The 21221-nt window shown below is 26.9% G+C and overlaps 2 protein-coding genes across 2 annotated transcripts in view; one reads left to right on the plus strand and one right to left on the minus strand.

Annotated features, from left to right (window-relative positions):
* Positions 1-11342, plus strand: part of LOC129971452 (peroxidasin-like) — a 138198-nt gene extending 126856 nt beyond the window's left edge. Inside the window, exons 17-22 of the mRNA XM_056085230.1 lie at positions 2795-2984; positions 4277-4394; positions 5512-5723; positions 7556-7794; positions 8998-9120; positions 10045-11342. Coding sequence (XP_055941205.1) covers positions 2795-2984; positions 4277-4394; positions 5512-5723; positions 7556-7794; positions 8998-9120; positions 10045-10137 — 975 coding nt within the window. The 3' untranslated portion in view covers positions 10138-11342. The remainder of the gene's footprint in view (positions 1-2794; positions 2985-4276; positions 4395-5511; positions 5724-7555; positions 7795-8997; positions 9121-10044) is intronic.
* A 3233-nt stretch (positions 11343-14575) lies between these two features.
* On the minus strand, positions 14576-19527 carry LOC129973077 (uncharacterized). Its single transcript, XM_056087452.1, has 3 exons — positions 18646-19527; positions 16512-16693; positions 14576-14932 (listed from the first exon to the last, which is right to left on the minus strand). Exons 1-3 carry the CDS (start codon positions 19336-19338, stop codon positions 14737-14739), a joined length of 1071 nt encoding a protein of 356 aa, XP_055943427.1. The 5' UTR covers positions 19339-19527; the 3' UTR covers positions 14576-14736.
* Positions 19528-21221: the final 1694 nt, after the last annotated feature.

Raw genomic sequence — 21221 nt, forward strand, 5'->3', positions numbered from 1 at the left:
CCTTTTAATAATAATGTTGGACCTCCTTTTGCTCAGCGAAATGCAGCAATTCGATGTAGCATAGACCCAAAAAAAAGTCGTTGGAAGTCTTCTGCAGAAATAGGCAGCGATGCTGTCTCTTTAGATCTCCGTAAATGCGAAAGGGTTACCAGTGCAAGATTTTTTACACTGCATCTTGATTATGTCCCATAAAAGTTCGGTGGGATTCATGCCGGGCATTCTAATTGGCCAGATCATTCGCTGGAATTATTCAAAATGGTTTTCAAAGCAATCGGGAACAATTGTGGCCCGGTGACATGGCGCATTGTCATCCATAAAGATTCCATATTTGTTTGGATACATGAAGTCCATAAATGACTGCAAGTTGGTCTCCAAGTAGCTGAATATAAATATTTCCAATCAATGGCCGGTTCATTTAGATCAGAGGACTTAGTCAATTCCAAATAAAAATAGTTCATACTATCATGGAGCCACCACTAGCTTGCAGTGTGCCTTTTTGATAACTTGGGTCCATTGCTTCGTGGGGTCTACGCCACACTCGAACTCCACTAACAACTTCTACCAACTGAAATCGTGACTCAGCTGGCCAAGCCATGGTTTTCCTGTCATCTAGAGTCCAATCGATATGGTCACTAGCACATGAAGAGCTGCAGGCGATGGCGTGCTGTTAGTAAAGGCTCTCAAGTCCCTCTTCTGCTGTCCCATTAAAGCCAAATTTCACCGCACTCTCTTGATGAGCAAGTCTGTCGTACGCCCCACATTAATTATTGCGATTATTTCTCATTTAAATCAATGTGGAGAATATTTATAGCATTGCTTGTCTATAAATACTGACAATTCTACGCACACGTCCCTGGTCTCGGTTATATTAAGTATAGAAAGTTGGCCACTGCGTTGTCCATGATGAGAGGTTATGTCTGCAATTAGGATTCTCAGCACACTCTTGAGACTGTGAATCTCGGAAGGCTGCATTCTCTAACGATTTCTGAAATGTTCCATGTCTAGATCCAACTCCATTTCGCTTACAAAGTCAGTTAATATGTTATAGCCTGTCGTGCGTCCAGAATCACGTCAAAAACCTTTTAACATGAAACACCTGAATACTAATGAAAACCCTGCAGGAAAAAAAATGCCCATTAAATGTAGACATACATTTTGTACGCGATACTACAACTGTCTGTATATTTGCATATTACTATCCTATGACTTTTGTCGCTTTTTTTTTTTTTTTTTTTTTGTATAACTTGGTCTTAATCTTTTCACAGCAAAATATTTTTTAACTTCAAATTTCAATGAATATTTAACTTGTATTATTTTAGAAGCCTTATACCGTCCTGTTCATTGGGCTATGCATTTCCCTATATTTCTGTCCACGTTTTTATATATTCAATAGAATAAGAAAAGAGCAACAATAGTTAAAAATAGGTTTCATTTAATATATGCATTCTCTCTCTCCTCCAAATTTTTTGTTTCTGTGTTCATTCATTCTCAAATTATATACACAAAAGACGGGTTGTACCTTGACTTTTGTCTGGCCAGTGTATGTATATATATATATATATATATATATATATATGTAATATTATTTGTTGCGAAGCATGATGCAGTTTGAAGACAATGAAGATACTTTTAATTTCGTGACGTCGTTTTATTTCATTTTGAAGAAGCAAGCATATGTACAAGCGACGAGCACACAGAACGACACAGAGAGGAATGAGGGAAGAGCTCTTGGACATTTTATCCCTGGTCTTATATAACCTATGATTTTGATAGGGAAAACATTTCTTCACAGTGCTAATGTATTATGAGGTTTCGATAGGGATTTTCATTACAGGCGCGGAGAAGGTAAGGGAAACAAAGGGAGATTTTAAAAAAGAATTTGCTTGATCAGCGGTATGTTATCTCTTCACGCGTAGTGTGGGAAAGTTAGATTTTAGCTGATTCAACAATTTAACAAAGCTTCTCTTGAATTAATTAAGTAGAGACAGTGGAATTGGATCACGAAATAAGAGAATATTTTAGAATGAAGTTACTATGGGCTAAATTAAGAAGTTACTATGAAAATTAACTAAATTGAAATTAGAGTTAAAATATCATTACATATATATATATATATATATATATATATATATATATATATATATATATATATATATATATATATATATATATATATACGAGATATGGTAATTCAAACTGGCTGATCTGTAAAAGTCAACATGCACTAAGATGCACACACAAACATTTTTCTTTATTATTAATAATGATTATTAATGTATCACTTTACAAAAATGAAAAGATTTCGCTCACTAAATAATTTTTATTAAAAAAAAACAGGTTATCATAATTATTTGAATTGATTTGTTGCTAACTGAAGAAAAAGTAACTTTCTATAGAAATGTGCCATGCATTATATTATGCGAAGAAAATTTAATTCAAATTATGCAACTATGAAAATTTTTACTTAATTAGAAGTGAGATTGAGTATTGAGTTATTTTTATTTGATCATATTTTTATCTTTCCTATGCAGCTGATTAATGCAAATAGATAATTAAAAGAAATTATATTTGAAAATTAATCTAACTGTGCTTTAAAAATTCAGAAGCTTCGTATTTTATTAAACGCAGATAAACTGCTTAACAGTAAACATCTAAATAAATTTTAAATTATTCTTCAAGTGAAAAAAAGTATTTTTGTTTTTATTTCTCATTTTGCTGAGTTTTGAAGTCTTAACCAATAAAAATTTTATTTTAACTCTTTTTTTTTTTTTTTTTTTTTCTTTTAAAATTATAGCCAGCCCATTTTGTTGCTCAAGATTTAGCTGCTTTAAATATTCAAAGAGGAAGAGATCATGCTTTACCATCCTATAATGAATGGAGAAAATACTGCAATTTAAGTGTGGCAGTAACATTTGATGATCTGAGAAGAGAAATAAGGAATGATGCTTTATTGAGGAAATTAAAGCGATTATATGGGCATCCAGGTATTTCTGCTTTCAAGCATTATTATTATACTTTAATAAAATTTGTATTATTTTATCAAATATATTTGCCGAAATAATCATCAGCAACTTCCTTTGTTTTGTTTATTTCCTTTTTAATATTCATTTTCCTTTTGTTAAGTTAATACGCTTATTAATTAAAAATATTTTTTTCATATAATAATAATAAGTTTTAAAAAAATGTTTCCCTGTTTTTATTATTGACTGGGATCCTGAACTGAAGAGCTGATATGATGAATTGCAACCTGGTGAATTATTAATCTAGTTGAATTATTAAAAAAATTATTAATCTAGTTGAAAAATTATAAATTCTATAAATTTTAGGATATAAGGATAATGTTACTTCGTAAAATATAATTGATCAGGTACCTATTAGTTTCATTATGTTCATTAAGTTATTGCATTTATAAACACCAACAGTTTTCTTAAATATTATTGTATACAAATTTAGATGTCGAGTGATAATATATAAAAATTAATGTATGTATTTTCACCGCGTCACTAACATCAAAAATTAAGGAACATATTTAAGAAGCAATTTAAATTAAACTAAATTAATAAATTGAAACTAAATTAACTCAACAAAATTGCAGCTAAATTAACCAAAAGAGAAACCTCTTGTTGTAAGCTGCAAAAAATCTTTAAATATCTAAATTTACCATTGAATAAAATCTGTATTGGTCCTTTATTTTATAAAAGTTGTAATATAGATTTTTTTTTCAATCACTCTGCTGGTAACTAATGATTTTATGTATTATTTTTCAAAACAAAAAAAAAAACTTTATGGATATGTCTTGTACTTGATTTCTCTGTTATTCAGCTTGTTTTTATTTCAAAACAATTTTATACACAATTTAATGTTAGAATTTCAATTTGTTGGATAATTCCATTTGTCTACTACGTAGAAATTTTTAAGGCATGTAAAGAACATTTTATTTTGATTTATATAGATAGCCCTCATTGATAGATGCATTTGCTTGCTCGCAAATAATTATAATATACATATTATGATTATACAGTCATTCATGTATTCATTTTCTTGCTAAATATTTTTCCCTTAATGTTTTAATTTCATTTGTCTTGTATATTGAATTATATATCCAATATTTTACATGATATAAATATTTATATTGGATAATGTAAAATATTTAATGAGAAATTCATTTAAAATACAAGAGGTATTTAATATACAATTGGGTATGCATCATATGCATACCCTATTTATTAAATGCCCCTCTATTATTATAATTGAAGTAATATTGAAAACTTCTCAGATAATATTGATCTGTGGGTTGGTGGAATAAGTGAAGACAGCGTGGGAGGAGCCAAAGTTGGTCCTACATTCCTTTGTCTGCTCATTGACCAGTTTAAAAGAGTTAGAGATGGAGACAGGTAAGATAAGATTTTTATTATTTCAAATGAAATGGTAAGATTGTTAAAATAGTTTTTAGATAATGGTAGAATTGTTTTATTTTTTCTTCTAATATTTTAGAGCTGTTAATAAGAGATATTTATATATGCCATCAAAAAAAAAATTTTTTTAAATACTGCGCAATAAAAAAAAAATATTTTATTTGCAAAATTGCTGTTCGTGTTGAAATGGTTTGTAATAAATTAGCTTTTGAACTTTGCTCAGGAACAGGAATTATAATATCATGTTTCCTAGTTAATTTTTTATATTTGATATCTGTGGGTAAGTTCCAGATTTATTGAATTAATTGTTTATGTTTGAATCATGATACCTGATTTTTTTTTTATCTTTTGGTATATACACAAACATATAAAGAAAAACATATACTTCGATAAAGGAATCAATTTCTGAATGGTATATTTTAATGTTTCATCAAATTGACAAAAGTACTTCTAAATTATGTTTAGAAAGGTGAGGAAACTGTTTTGAAAACCCATATAAAATCTGAAATTTCCTTCCATATCAAACCTCATAAACAAATGTTCTTTCCTTCAGTGATGTGCTAAGTGATTTTACAAATACTTTAATGAAAGATAACTGCATAATAGCAAATTGTTCTTATAAAAAAAAGGAAAAGGTTTTCTAGGAAGTTAAAATTACCATCAAACTTTAAATTCTCACTTTCTGCATTGATTTTCCCCCTTTTTTTTACAATGCCTATTTACTATCTTGTTTTGTTCAAATCTCCTTATTTTTGATCAATTATTCTTTTTATCTTCTATTACTATCAAAATTACTCATCAGAAGAAGCAACATCAACATATCAATTATCATTTCATACTTCTGCTCTTATGTTTATAAAATTAAATAATAAAAAAATAGTTCAGTATGATAATAATGCTATATTTATGAAATCATTTAATATTGTAACATCATTTCATTTTCAAGCCAGTAAAATATTTATTGCTTGTTTATTTAATTTTTTTTTTTTTTTTAGTAGTATGATTAAAATTAAAGTGGAGAGTTTTTTGATTTTCAAATATGTGCCTTACTAATTTTTTTTTCACCTCTAATGTTAACTTAATTTATAATTGCCAGGTTCTGGTATGAAAACCCTGGTATATTTTCTCCTGATCAGTTGCACCAGATCAAACAAAGTTCTTTGGCTCGAGTGATCTGTGATAATGGAGATAATATTACTACATTGACTGAAGATGTTTTTACAGTTCCTCAACATCAATCACCTAGCTTCCGTTCTTGTTCTACCTTACCTCGAGTTGAATTGAGTGTATGGACAGAATGCTGCCAAGGTTGGTTTTTGACATTAAAATTGTTGGCGTTTTGGTTTATACAGATGCAACACAAGGAATTTTCATTTTCAAGAATTGTTATGAATAAATTTTTTCTTATAATCCTACTAAAGTTTGTGCTGGCATCCCATCAAAAATTAAAGTCAAATTTATCACATTTTGCAGAAGTTCTGCAGTTAAGAGATCTATTATAAACATTTACTTCAGCACATTATTTGCTTTTAGTCTCTTAGTGGTCCATTGTAAAGCCCCTGTTAACTGGAGTTTGAAATCGAATTACTTTGTCATTTTCTTTTATAAGCATTGTATTCTTCGTATAATTCGTTATTTATTTCCCAACCTTTCTTCTTCCTTAGTAAATTTTGAAACTGAATTCATAGTAAATTAAATATCATCATTAAAAAAGTCATTTATACTATGAATTGAATATAAAAAAGAAAATGGAATCAACTGGGGAAAAAAATCTTTAATATATATATAATAAATTATCTTCCAGTAATCTCTCTTTGTTTTAAACTAGCACCTTTGGAGATCAGTTTGTATGCCAATGTAAATGGTTACTAAAAAACAAAAACAAAAAAAAAAAAAATATTTAACTAACTTAAACTTCAATGTGATTATTAATGTGATAGACTATTCACATTGTTTTAGGAGACATATGGCACATTATTTTTTTTATAGTGATAGGCATTTCTCTAATTTTCAGTCCATATCTTTCTATATCATTTATATCACAAAGAATTTAAAAATTCATGAACTTAAAAACATTTTCACCACTGCTTGATTCTGAAGCTAAATCTTAATTGTAATTAAAACAGGATTTTCAAAATTTTATTAAAACCATGCCTTGCGCTTAAGAAACTACTCAATATGAAAAAATAATCTGACTGTTCATATCTTTATTCTCAACAATGGGGGGGGGGATAATAGGATGAAATATTAGTAATAATAAAAATTATTTGCATTTTCTTCAACATTGAAATATATTGCTGTAAAGTTTGCAAAAAAATACTTCTTTTCAAGAATAAATTAAAAAATATGCAACAAAAAATTTGGCATCATTGGACAGATAACTTTTTGAATTTTAAAATGATATGAAAATCCTTTTTGTGTTGCAATATTTTCAGAAATTATCACGGAAAAAACGTTAAGACTTTGGTTAGTTTTTAATTAATTAAAATTTCAAAAAAATCTCTCGATGTACACATTCTCCAAAGTATATACTTTATACTAATATAATCATATAAGTATATAACTATATACTAATTTTATTTGCTTTAAGTCAAGTGGTTTGTCTGACCTGGATAGTATCTGCACACATTCATCTTTATTGTTAGTAGAGATTTAGTTTTATCTCGTGGCATGAGTCATATGCAGTACTTTTTCTTTTGTTTTAAAAATATAATTGATTGAAAATAAAAGTGTGTATCAATTTTCTTTTCACATACATACTTTTTCATTTGCTATAAAATACTTTTAACAAGTTTTTTTTCATTGTTTTGAACTTGAAATATACTGTTTAATGTTATTCTCATAAAGATTAATAATTAATATGAATCCTAATATCTATTCATTCAATATTTTCTTTTTGATATCATTTGCATGTATCATTATGTATTCGCTATTTGATTAATTTATGAAAAATTGTTCTTAGTAGTTAATAAATTCCAATTTAAGGATCCTTTTTAAATACGTTTTAGTTTAGTTATAAATCCCATTATTTCTTAAAATAAAATCGTCAAACATGTTTAAAGAACTGCAATAACTAATATTTCTCAGTTTATTTAGATGAATTTAAATAAGAAAACTTAATTTTGTTTTTAATTTTGCAGAGTGCAGTGCTTCATCCAACAATAATGAAATCAACAGTATTGGTGTTCGTATCCGGCGATCTTTTGTAGATCGTTACGACCACGACAATGATCATGATCGCACATTCAATGATTCACCTCAGAATGTATCGTTTCATCACATAAATGACAATGAATTTGACATCACAGAACAAAGAATTGAAGGAATTGAAGAATTAGTTGGAAAGCTAGATAAAACTGTACAAAGATTAAGTAAAAAGGTAAAAGTCCCACAAACAAGCAATTTGATCTCGATTATATTTATCTTTTGTTTCAAAAAAATAATTATTTATCATGGTATTGAAAATGTGTTTACTGCTTTATTAAGCATATCAAACTCCAAGTCTGTAATGGATGGGTTAGCAATTTAGACAATATAACGATCAAGAAAGAAAAACAACTATAAAATGTTTAGAAATTTTTCCTAATTTTTAATATATGAAGAGAATTTTCCTAAGTTTTTTACCAATTTTCTGATTGAGCATAAAATTAACAATATGTTTCTATTTTATAATCTAGGTATTTTCTTCATATTTTGGAGAGTGTCAAGTTAAAATAATAAGTTGAAAACCGCTAATATGGGACATATGTATATTTTATCATTGATTTCAATAATAGCAAGAAGTTATCTTCAGAATTTCACATTTTATTAGTTAATATTATTAGTATTACTCATTGATTAATTAAGATTTATTTCTTAACATAAGATGATTGTATTTTATTCATTATAAAAATTAGGAAAAAATTACATTAATTAAAAAAATATTAAATTTTACATTAATGAATAATAGCTAAACAATATCAAAAAGTAAAATATGTCTAAAGCTCTTTTTCTTTCTTTTATCATATAATTTAAGACAAAATGTGTTAAAATTAAAACTGTTCTGACTGATCCTATTTTCAAACATTTTATCTAATCTTGCATAAATGGGTATGATTGAAATTTGCTGTAGTTTTGATACAAATGCAGATTTCTAATAAGTTGAATTGAGATTGCTGGATTTTATAGGATTATTTACCAGTTAGATTTTAAAACACAAGTAAATGCACTTACGAAAATAAATTTTGTATTCTAAAGCACATATTTGAGGAAGCACTTATTACTGGCAATCATGTGGATCATTATCCTTTGCAATTTGAAACATAATAGCAAAGGACGAAATTACACTTGAAATTGAAAGATGATAGCTAAGAAATGTGTAAGAAAAGTTAAACAATTTTTTTTTTTTTCCTTCCTTTATATGTACATTTTGTTTTTTTAAACAACTTTTATATAGATAAATTTTAAGCCATTGTTATTCTGTATCTTACAATGTGACATGCTAAGGTTTCTTATTCTCATTTTGAATACTTTCTTATAATAAATATAACTTTGTAATGAAAATTAGCTTATTTAATATTTAAATTTAAAATATTTATTGCAGGTTCGAAAGCTGGAAACTGAGTATAAGCATCGAAAGGATGGGCACTGTATAGATATTGAAAGAAATAAAAGAAGAAATGGAGAGACATGGCAGAGTGATAAATGCTCCAAATGCAGTTGTGAGGTTAATATTTTTTTTTATTCTGTAAAATATGAGTGGTAAAATATATTTTGATATGGAGAAACCTTTCTGAAAGTCTATTATAAACTAAAGCTATTTCTTTACAAAATAGATTTTCTTGAAAAAGATTGAATGGAGAATAATTATTAGATAATATCATTATTGAAAAAGAATTAACTAAGAGCATTGTTATATCTTCCTTATCATAATTTTTTTTTCAAACTTATTAAACTTTTTCTCTTGAGGCCTCTTTTAAGCAGGAAAAAAAAAATATGCAAACCAAATGTAATTAAAAATTCTCACAACTGAAAATTGTAAAATAAACAAAAGTATTAAAACATTACTGGAAACTCCCAAAACTAATTTTAATTAATAATTCAAAAAAATTAATTTAAATGTATTAAATCAATTAATCTTAAAACTTCTCTTCATCTGAATGGAATATTTTAATAAATTTATTAATGTAAAAAATCTGAAGGTGTTTTATTTTTTAATCATGAATCCCAACCCACAATTTAAGAAGTTTCGCATTATATAAAACATTTTTTCTTATTATAAAAATATAAAAGCGATGATAAAACAGTTCTCTTTAACTTTTAATGAAATTAGGTTGAACATTATAAAATGATGTATATAAAGTAATATGAATTTATTTCTTAAAATCATTCTTCATTTATTTAATTTTGAACAGAATTTGAGTTAGCTTTTTTTTGTGCTAAATTATCATTTGGCATAACAATATTGCAAATAATATTGAGGATCTTTAATTTCAATCCTAAAAATATTTATTGCTAAGCTAAAACTATAGCTGTATTTTACACTAATCAAAAATATAAATTGAAGAAATATTTTATAGTTTTTTTCAATTACAAATGGATAAGGATATAAATAAAAGTTACGATTCTAATAAAATTCTTTTCTCAACAGGACAGTCAAATCACCTGCTGGGTTGAAAAATGTCCTCCTAGTCAGTGCAAGAATCCCAGATTCATTGAAGGAGAATGTTGTCCAGTGTGTTGAAATTCAAATATTTAGCTGTTTATACTGCCAATGGTTGTTCATTTGTGTGTTGTAAATATAAAAGTCACATGTGATTTTTGTAACATTATACAGGGTGAAAAATTTATATTAAAAATGCAATTTTCAAATTCAAAAGTACTAAAAAAAGAGATGGATTAAGGCAACTGCTCTTTTTAATTTGATATTCTGCCATTATGCAATACATTATTTCTTCTGAATAATTAATAAGTATTTTTAATTAACATAAAATAATTCCATATGTTCATGTTACCCACCTTTGGATTAATATATTGCAAAAACTAATCTTTTTCTTTCTTTTTTTTCCTTGCCTTCATTCACAAAATAGTTAACATTATAATACTGCTGTGCAGTATTATCTTTTGTATTGCAAGGGGTCCGGTCTACTCCTTAATAATAGAAATTATAATTTGAATGCTTGGCAAATCAAAATTTTAGCCCTGTATTTCAAAAAATTTAGTTTATACATGGAAGAAACCATTTGCTTTTGTTGCTAATACATGCACACCCTTTTTTGTTATGTACGAGAATCGACTAGATTCAAAAACAGACTGCAACCAAGTGCATCAAATCTTAATTTTGTAACTGTATTGTCAAAAAAAAAAAAAAAAAGCATTGGAAAGCAAAATTGATATGTTACAGAGATTTAGTCTTGTTTAAAGGTATTAAAAACAATGCAATACATTTGCAAATTATATTTTCTGTCTTTTAAGCAATATTTAAATTACCTAAGTGGGATTCCGTGAAAGTATCCACTAATTATTTTAGTTATATTTATTAAAGCCTGATAAAAGTTATCTGAAGATTACAATTACTACTAGTAGTGAATGAGGGAAATTCCTAATTATTTTATTCAATGCTAACCTTTTTAATCAAAACTTCTACATGACATAGCAGTGAATCACTTTGATAGTTCTAAGAATCATTAAATATAAGGCATTTCCATATTGTTTTATTTGGTAATCCACAACTTTAATTTATGTTTAGTACTTAAAATACTATTTTTTACCGTGGATCATATGTTTAAAATATATTTACTCTTTTCTTAATATTAAACATAATGATTAATGTCAAGAAATATGGTAATGAATCAAAGATTAAAACTTTTTTGAACATTATAAAAACTGTAGTTAAAAGAAATCCTGCTATTAAGAAAGATTTGTTATATTGTCAAAAAATATTAAAATATTTACTACTTTTGCTTGTCAAATAAAGACATTTCTGGTGGCTACTTTTTCATTTATTTTTTATGTTAAAAATTAGACATTTTACTTGCTATTTAATATCAGAATTAATCTTGTTTCCTAATGTTTTTACTATAGCTAAGACAACATATTTCAAATATATATGTTAATTTTTTTTAAAAAATTGACTATATTCCATAAAATGCCATACATAAAATATATCTTGCCAAAAAAATCAAATCAAGCAATATAAATTGCAGTAAGATGTTGTCTTAGGCATATATTCTCTTAATAATTATCAACATTTGCATGAAAAGAAATGTAGTTTTGGATTCGCCCAAATGCTCTTTTTATTTTGGCACTAACAAACTGTTAACATGAATGTCAAACATCCACTCAGATATCCAAGTTTGCATCTTTTCAATAATTAAATTATCATTCCTCATATAGCATATCTAATATTTAGCAAATGAAAACTAAATTGTGGCCTTATAGAAACAAATTGGAATTGTAACTTTGTATTTTTTTAACCAATGCATTTTAATTTTTTCCTAAATATAATCACAGTGGTATTATAATTGCAACATATCAATATTAAAAAAAGTCTAACTCTAAAATTTAGTTTTTTAAAAATAAAAGAAGTTCCAATGTGTTACTATGAAAGATGTACAAGTCAGCCTAATCTTGCATATAAATACACACAAATTATAATTCACTAGAAAAAAAAGTTAAAGAACAATTAATTTGTATGAAAGTGTATAATAAAGAATATAGTTACCATGCATATGCATATTAAAAGTATTAAATAAAATAGTGTTATTTTTATATTGATGGTTTTATAATGTTTAATAAAGCATGTCTGATGCTTTAAAAGCTTTATTTCTTATGCAAAGCTTTCTTCTAGTTTACTTTTCAAAATATGCCCCCTCCCTCCCCCCATAGAGCAAAAACTTTTTGAGATTGCAAATGTGATTTGTGTTTCTAGTATATTTGGATTTAAAGGGTAAGCTCTATGGTAATGATTTGATTTTAAGTATCTTTGTAAAATGAAGGGAAATATAATGAACTATTAAAGTTGAAATTTGCATATATTAGAGTATTACTTCCTATAAAATTTAAACATTAAAATTAGCTGTTGCATATTTTAGGCAATGATATGCAAATATTCAAGTCTCCACTAAGTTCATGAAGTATTAAAAAATAATTTATTTTAAGGTTTTCCTCATTTAAGAGTAAATTTAAAATATTAAAAACTAATTTTGGTATTGAAGGTCACAAGCCTAGAGTTGATATATCCGTATAAACATTCAAACAGATAAGATATACTTTAATTTATCATTATATCCATAAATTTTGATATTTATGCAAGTTTTTAATATGATGACTTAACGTTGCACCGAATATTTATAAATATGAAGCATTGCATCTCCTTTTATCAACAATTTGCCTATCATGGCAGTACGCATTGATACAAATTTAATTGGTTTGCTGTCAAGAAATTCAACTTTATTATATTTCTCCTAAGTCACTTTTGAATAAATGGGTTCAATACCAGTTTTGGTCACAATACAAATTTATACAATTTTAAAAACTCAATATGATCAGTGAAAATAACTCTTTTGGATAAAATGTTTCATGTAAATACTAATATTTCCTTTAATGATTATCTGTTACAAAAAAAAGTATTTTTGAGTTATTTTCTTCTTGTACCAAAATCGGATTAAATTTCTTAAATGATTCCATATCAGCATTTGAAAAAATAGCTTCAATAATAGATATATTATATATAAAAAATTATCACATTTGTGTAATGGAGACAAAATTTGATTTCCAAACAACAGGTTTGAATTTTCCCAAATTGTAAAGAAAAAACATCAGGACAAGGCAGTTTTGTTGACAAAGAAAGGTACTTCTAAATGTTAATATATCAATTCATAAAAAACAAGTACCTTTCTATAAAATCACCTTTCTATGTGAAAAAATTAAAGTTTTGAGCTTTTGGGAATCTAAATGCAAAAACAAAGTCAACACAATTTATCTAAAAACATTATTTGCTGTCAGCATAAATCTGAACATGATGTGAAAACATTAAATACAAGTCAATAGCAATCCAAAAAATAGTTTCCCCATAAAGAGCATAATAATTACACCACAAATTCATATCAATGTCAATGAACTATTTATGCATTCAGAGATAATACAATTTTTCTTTGCAATATAATTTGGATATCATTATTTTAAGGGAAAGGGACAAAGCAGCAAATCATTTATTCTTTAATAATTCTGAAATACATAGTGTATCTAAATTTTGTAAAATATATGTCTGTTGAGTGTAGCAAATATATGTTACACAAGGTAGTGTTTAGATGAAAATTTTTCAAAAATATAAAGATAGATTAGATGGAAGACTGTGCTTCGCATGTTAGGTTTTTTCCCCCCTTCAGAGAAAATGTTAATAAACTAATGGCATACTGATTACATATAAATATTTTTAAATCTTACGTATGTATGATCTGGTCATTTAAATAAAAAAAAATCATGAAATCACTCAGTTTAAAATGTTATTCAAAACAATCTGCCATATTACAGTATTCATTTTGCAGTTCATCTATTACTTACATTTTTGAACTTGCACTCAGTTTTACCATGATGAAATTAGGTCTGAGATGGCACTACATAATATTGTTAGCATGAAAGCTGATAGAAAAAGGCTCTAATACTTGGTTATAAAAAATAATTTTTTTGCCTTTAAAATTGCATTTTTTTTTTCAGTAAAGACACCTATACAGATAAACTTAAAAAAGCAAAAATGTTAAATATAAATACATAAGTAAATACTAAAGCCAAAATTATGACTCAATCTGAGAATCCACAACACATGCATCATTCCTGTTGTTCTGGCCACACTCTGAAGCGAAAGTTGAATATACTTATTCTAATCATTATAAAAAATGTATTTTTAATCATTTTTTTTTCAGGAAAGACACCTATACAGATAAAACTTTATAAAATTTGATACAAATCAATTAGAGCCGTTTCCAAGCTACATGCATATCTATAATTACTATTTAACAGGACATGTTAAAAAATATTTACTTTTATATAAATATATTTGCAATACAATGTGATATTTAAATATCAGAACTTCCCAAATAATTTTACTAATAAAATTCCACATTTTTTTAAAAGTAAAATAAATGCATGTATAAGTTGGGAGAAAAAATAAGCACCAGAAGTTTTGTTCTTTTTTTAATATAAATGGAAAATGTACAGTAACACTGTAGATATGTACAGAATTCAACTATAAATGGAACTTAAAGCTGCAATAAAAACAGTCAATGAAAACATAGAAAAATATGCTAAGTGTAAATTATATAACAAAATTATGGCACAAATTTCATGACAGAATTGATGATGTAGATCCTGGATTGTTAGATTGTTCACCAACAAATTTTGTATGTTTTCCTGTGGCTATTATTTCTCCAGTAACCTTACTTTTCACATCAACTGACAAAAAGGCAAGATTTTTTCCTACTTTTAAAATTTTTCCTTCAATAAACAATTCATCACCAATGTTTGCAGGCCGAATGAACCTAAAATATAGACATATACATATATAGTTTCTCAAAATATAAATTACATAAGGAAAAATATAAATTATACTAATTGCTACAGAACATAATTTAATGGACTTGTTAAGAATTCAGTTAAACACATGGTCTTCTCGGGCGGACCAGCTGCCAATCATGTAAATACCACATGGTATCACTATTGATGTTAGTATATTTTCTTTTCCAGCAGAAGAGAACTTGACTCATATACTAGGGGCAGTGTGATCTCAGCTCCCTCCCGAGAAATTTTATGTGCAGTTCTTTAGGTCTACTACACTATAGTGTAATTATGTGCTTTTGTTGTTGATGTTACTATAAACCACATAAAAGACATCCTGTGTCTTCAAGTCAATTTACCCAGACAACAGTCATCACTATCAAATAAATTGTGCAATCAAGAAAAGCAATTTTTCAGGGCTTGTTACAATAACCAATCTACAAAGCATTTATCTAAAGCAAAAGTTTATTTTTACATTTTGAGCAAATGCAAATCAACTTGCATGAGTTATGATCTACAAGCTACCTCATGTAGCATGCTGCTAACTTAGTCTATATGTGATTACTTAATTACACTGTACATGATATTTAACAATATAAACTGTATATCAGGATTTATATATTTTTATATGAAAGCTTATTTTATGAATATTCTTTTTCATATTTAATTCTTGTAATGAGATTCATTAAATTTTTTAATACTTATAATAAATAATTGGGCTAAACTTATTTACCAGAAGTTTTCCCTAACTAAAAACTTCAAATCACTCTGAATGCTACATCAACAATTCTGTTCTATCTAATTTTCTATCAAATATTTTTTTTAAAAAAAGAAAACTTATCGTCTGTTGAATCTACTCTTGAAATCAAATAATTTTGATCTTTGAAAATATTTATTAAACAATCAAAATCAGAAATAAAAGTTTTTAAGAAGATAAATTAGCAAAGCAATGGATCATAAAATTTTTAGCTTATATTTCAAGTGAATCAAGTTTCCTTTTGGATAGGAAAAAACTTCTATGAATATATTTTCATGAGAAAAATTGTGCTGTGACTCAAAAGTTCCAAGACCAATAAAAAAAAAAACTGGACATTAGTATTATACTAATCAGAAAATTAACTAGAAATCTTAAATGAAATCCTTTTGTTCTTGATCATTTTTGCTTATATGCACACAAAAAAAAAGAGTGTTATGACCATAAAATATTTATACGGAACTTCTATGTAATCATAACATAATAGTAAGTTCTGTTTTATATAATCAACTCCTCTAATAAATTGTATCTTAAAATTGACTACTTATATTAATTTAATGGCATCCAACTAATTGGAACTGAAAAGTTAAATGATCCTTAATTAGACATTAAGCCACAGGTTGACAGTAAAAAACATGTTTCTTGTTAAAATACACTTACGATTAACATGAAAATTGTATAAAGTTGCTAAGATTTTTTTTAAATATCAAATTATTTCATAATTCTATTTTGAGGTTTTTAAAGATATGTTTTGTGAATGCAACCATATAAAAAGTAAAATATACAAATAATTATAAAACTGCACTTACGATACATTCATTTCGATGCTCACACCAGGCCTTTCAATTTTACTAAAGAGAGCCATTGTAGATACGGCATCTATAAGAGTTGAGGTCATTCCACCATGTAGCAAGCCAGCCCGGTTCTTGTGCTCATGCGCTACTTTCAGTTCACAAACACACTGGCCAGCACCAGCTGACATAACTTCCAACTAGATTAATTCGAAATATCAAATGAATAAGTAAGTTCAACTAGTTTTAATGCATACATAATTAATTCATTATAATAGTAATAAATATTTTTAAAACTTTATCATAACAGATTTTAGCAATTAAACCTTTTATCATAATGATAAATTGACATGACTGGAAGTTATCAGTCATGTAAACATCAAAGTCAAACGTCATTAGTAAAGTTTTGAAAAACATTTCACGGGGCTTTAAAGAAAGTTAAGAAACTAAACTGTGACAACTTTTACATTAGATTTTAATTTTTTAAACAATATTAACAGCTTATCCTGTCTTAAGGTTTTTCAAAAATTGTTAACAATTTTCTCAGAAAAATTCTTTATTAAATTTTTAAGACATGTGAGCAATACTAAATTCAAAAGTGGTAGTTAAGATTGTAAAAGAATTTTTAAAAAAGCCATCATTTGATATTCTCAAATATAACATGGGCCCTGGACAAAAAAAAACTGAATTTTATAAAATAACTAACTATACAAAATATAAACACGTATAAATAAAATAATTAATTGAATAATAAAGTAAATTTATATAAATTTTGAGATACTAAAATATTGTAAAATTATTACATAAATGAAAAATAATTTATCTGAGGAATGATAAAATCCTGAAAACACTAAACTGTACATTTCTACAAAAATGTGTTATATCTGTATTTTTAATAATCTAATTTAACAATTATATCCAAAATATATTTCAAAATATGTAAACCTGTCTAAAAACAGCTAATGTAACATTTTTTTCTGGTATTTCAAAATAAGATGATTAAAAAAAATCCATCAGAAGACATGGGCAAGAAATCTTCAGACCTTTTTATTACTCAAGCATTAGTAATGGGTGTAAAAGTTCTCATTATATATTTGCTCTTTCAGAATTCCTTTTATATTAACTAATTTTCTGGCATATTTATACATTTATATATAAGAATTTAAAAATTGCAGAAAATGTTCAATATTGGCAATTTAGATATTGCTAAAAAAATTTATGTATATGTTTTAAAACTGCAGCAATAGAAAGGAAATTTCCATGATAATTTAAGATAAATAAAAGTTTATAAGAAGGCTCAATTATACTAGAAGTATTTGCATGATTGAATATAAATTAAAAAAGTTATATTTCACATTACAGAAAATTTTAAAACAATAGATTAGATAATAAAATTAAAAGTATACAATAACTTATCAAAAAATAATGCAATTTGAAAAGGTATCATTCTATCATTTCATTAACAGATGAAAATTTGGAGAAAAATGGAATAGAATTTATCTAGATTCCAGGGGATAACATAATTCAATTGACACTTATAACTCATAAAAAAATTAAATACATTTAAATCAGTAACTAAATTTTTTTTTACAAATGAAAAAAAAAAAAAACGAACATTACGAATTTATATACACAAAGCTTTTTATTTATAAAATGCTGTTTGTTTAAATTTGCACTCATGTTCTCTCAAAACAATTTGATAAATTTTCTTAATCTTTGTTCTTAAAGTAAACAAAACAAACATGAAATATTCAGTAACTAGATTCCAATTAAAACTATTATTTTTTCATTTTTACATTCCCCCGATCTTTTAAATCAATTAAATTCATTACAACACTTGTCTTAATCCCGCCGCATGGTTGAATGCTTTCTTACATGCATCGGTGAGGGACCGACTAATATCTTAAAATATGCACCAACCACAGAAGATTAAGTATCGAATTAACAAAAAGCAAATGGACAATAAAAATTTACCTATAATTACAAATAAAATGTCGAGAATCATAATAAAATTTAAGTACTTTTCGATATAAACACAACAAATCGGTCGAGTAACATCATGGCCGCCAAGCCGTACAACCACCGTTTGTGGAGTACCCCTAAGCAATTCATTAAACCAGTAAAAAGAATATTTATAAATATAAACACTTACTTTATCAAGTACTCGGTCAAATCCTCCTTCTTCAATCAGTTGTTTTAGCATAGTAATTGTTCTTACTTTCATCAGCGACATGGTTAACGAGATAGCTTTTCCAAGCTTCAGCGAGCGCCTTAATTCCTGATTGGCCTGTACCACTGTAGGGGGCGGTGGGATGTCATGTCCGTAGTGCTCTTTCACAAATTTAACTATCACCTCTCCCGATATTCTGTTTATTGTGGCAACCATGCTTGCAGTACACTGATGGCCCATTTTGCATGTAGCTTTCGCTTTTCGCTTACCTGTACTTTGACTAATGTAGGAACCTGATCTGTTGCAATGGAAATATTGTTGCACTGCATTTTTTCTTAGCTTGTCACCTTGTGTTTTGATGAACCGAACTCTCTCCGACTTTTCTAATTTTCTCTTCCAATGCAAAAACGTCCTCTTCGTCGGAAAAAATCGGTAATCTTCATGGAATGTAAAACCGTGAGCTTCATTTAAATGTGTTCGTAAATCTGCGATAGTCCCAAAAAGCCCGTTGCAATAATTTTCTGCACAAGGGATCCGGTGGTTTGACGTATCTTGGGGAACATCAATATCGTGACATTTTTTAAGATGCTTGTTTTTGTTGCTATTCGTTGTATAGGACTTATCACAGAACGGACAATTGAAAATTTCCTCGGGTGCTGAGCTTGTGCTTGCCATTATTCATTTTTGCTAATTATCGACCCAATCCTCAGCTAATTGTCGACCGCATTCCAAAAATGGCTGCCAGATCTTAACGGAGAAGCGCGGCATCTAGAGCTGAGACGTAAACCCCCAAACGCTGATTGGTCGAAATTTCACCGCCCTCCCTTTTGGGGATGGAACTGTCAATCAATGTAGAGGCTGGATAACTGTTTTCGGCCGAGTATTAAGACAGAAAAATATTACGATAGAAATATTAAAACAGAATAAAATAAGACAGAAAAAAAGATTACGCATTAAAAACGCGATATAATATTAAACAAAGTAAATATTTTTATTGTATAAAATATAGTTCCAAATTTATAAGTATATATATTAATTTTGAAAATAAAGGCAAACTATATATTTAAATATACAATAGTTTTTTTATACATAAAATTTTCAAAATTTAGCATTCCATTTAATCATTTTAATATTACACAGATTTAAAAACAGATATACATTGGGAAAATCTGATTGATATATGGTTTCTTTTTAATTTCTTAATATATAATTTTCTTTCAAAATACTGTAGAAATAATTTAGTTAATTTAAATATATTTTTTCTTAATTTTTCATTCAACATTTTAAAAACACCACAGACTATATATATATTGTGTACAGCAATTACTATATATACATATAAATTCTTTTGGGTAAAATTGACCCAGTATGAAATAAAACCTGAAAAAAATATCTATGATACAAAACAAAACAACTCTAAAATTACAATAATTTTATATTGCCTGAAAGAAAGTATAAAAAAAAAAATTTCAGCCATAAAAACATAAATATATGTCTTAAATTTACAAGATTCCCCCCCCCTTCTCTTTTTTATTAGTTCCAATTATCTTCAAATGACATATGAAAATTGTTTCTGTAAAATGTCTACATTAACTTTCATTTGATACAAATATTACATTGAAAACAAAGAATATCTATAAAAAATGAGAATTACCCAACCCATTGAGCAAATTGTCCATCATCATCTAAGGTCTAGTTTGCACTTAGGGAATTAATTAGTAATAGATAGCAGTTTTTCATTGGATTAGCAAGAACTGCCACCAGTCATAAATATTAGAAATATATATCATTTTTCTGTTTATGTAAAACCATCCAGTTGTGCACAAATGTAACTAATACAACCATCTTATGGCAAAAGGAAATTAACACTTCTTAAGTAGTTCTTTTAATGCATTTCATGGATATTTCAGATGCTGTTGAACTAATGTACTATCTTACAAAACAATTACTTCTAAGCATCCTGAATCTAAAGGATAAGCCATAGCAGAAAAACAGTTCCTTAACTTAACGTAAGATTATTATAGACTTCATTAGGAAAGAACATCATGTGGTAAATTTAAATATTTTGTCACTAATACAACATACTTTTTTTTAATCCTTCCTTTCTTTATATGTTACATCAGCAAGCTCAGCAATAGAAAATTGCTGGAATCATGATATTGATCTTAATTTTAAGAAAAGAGGCCACTTAATTAACCTAAAATTGATGATTACATATTTCTACTACGTTTACCCCCTTTCCTCAGAAAAAATTAAGCCATGTAAAATAACATCTCTTCTATTAAAGAGCATGTGGATTTACAAATAATAAGATATCTAAAATTAAATTATTTAAAATGTATGGAAAATAAAATTATTAAATATAAAATTAATTATACATGGCATATTACATGAAGGTATCAAAAATGAAAAATATTTTCATAGGTTATCGCTGACAAAAATGAGTTATATACATATTTATTAACTTGAAGGAACTAAATTTTTTTTGAGAAATGTATGATATAATAATTTTATTTTTAAACTTGCATATATTAACTTATTAAGATATCAGGTTTTTC

This window comes from Argiope bruennichi, chromosome 6 (assembly GCF_947563725.1).
Source record: "Argiope bruennichi chromosome 6, qqArgBrue1.1, whole genome shotgun sequence".
Taxonomy (NCBI): Eukaryota; Metazoa; Arthropoda; class Arachnida; order Araneae; family Araneidae; genus Argiope; species Argiope bruennichi.

What these genes read in the sequence shown, in the direction of transcription:
- LOC129973077 (XM_056087452.1), bottom strand. Translation starts at nt 19,338, where the DNA reads ATGGCAAGCACAAGCTCAGCACCCGAGGAAATTTTCAATTGTCCGTTC. An exon ending in TTGACCGAGTACTTGATAAA is followed by an intron (nt 16,694 to 18,645) that starts GTAAGTGTTTAT and finishes GAATTAATCTAG; the next exon opens with TTGGAAGTTATGTCAGCTGG. An exon ending in AGCATCGAAATGAATGTATC is followed by an intron (nt 14,933 to 16,511) that starts GTAAGTGCAGTT and finishes TCTATATTTTAG; the next exon opens with GTTCATTCGGCCTGCAAACA.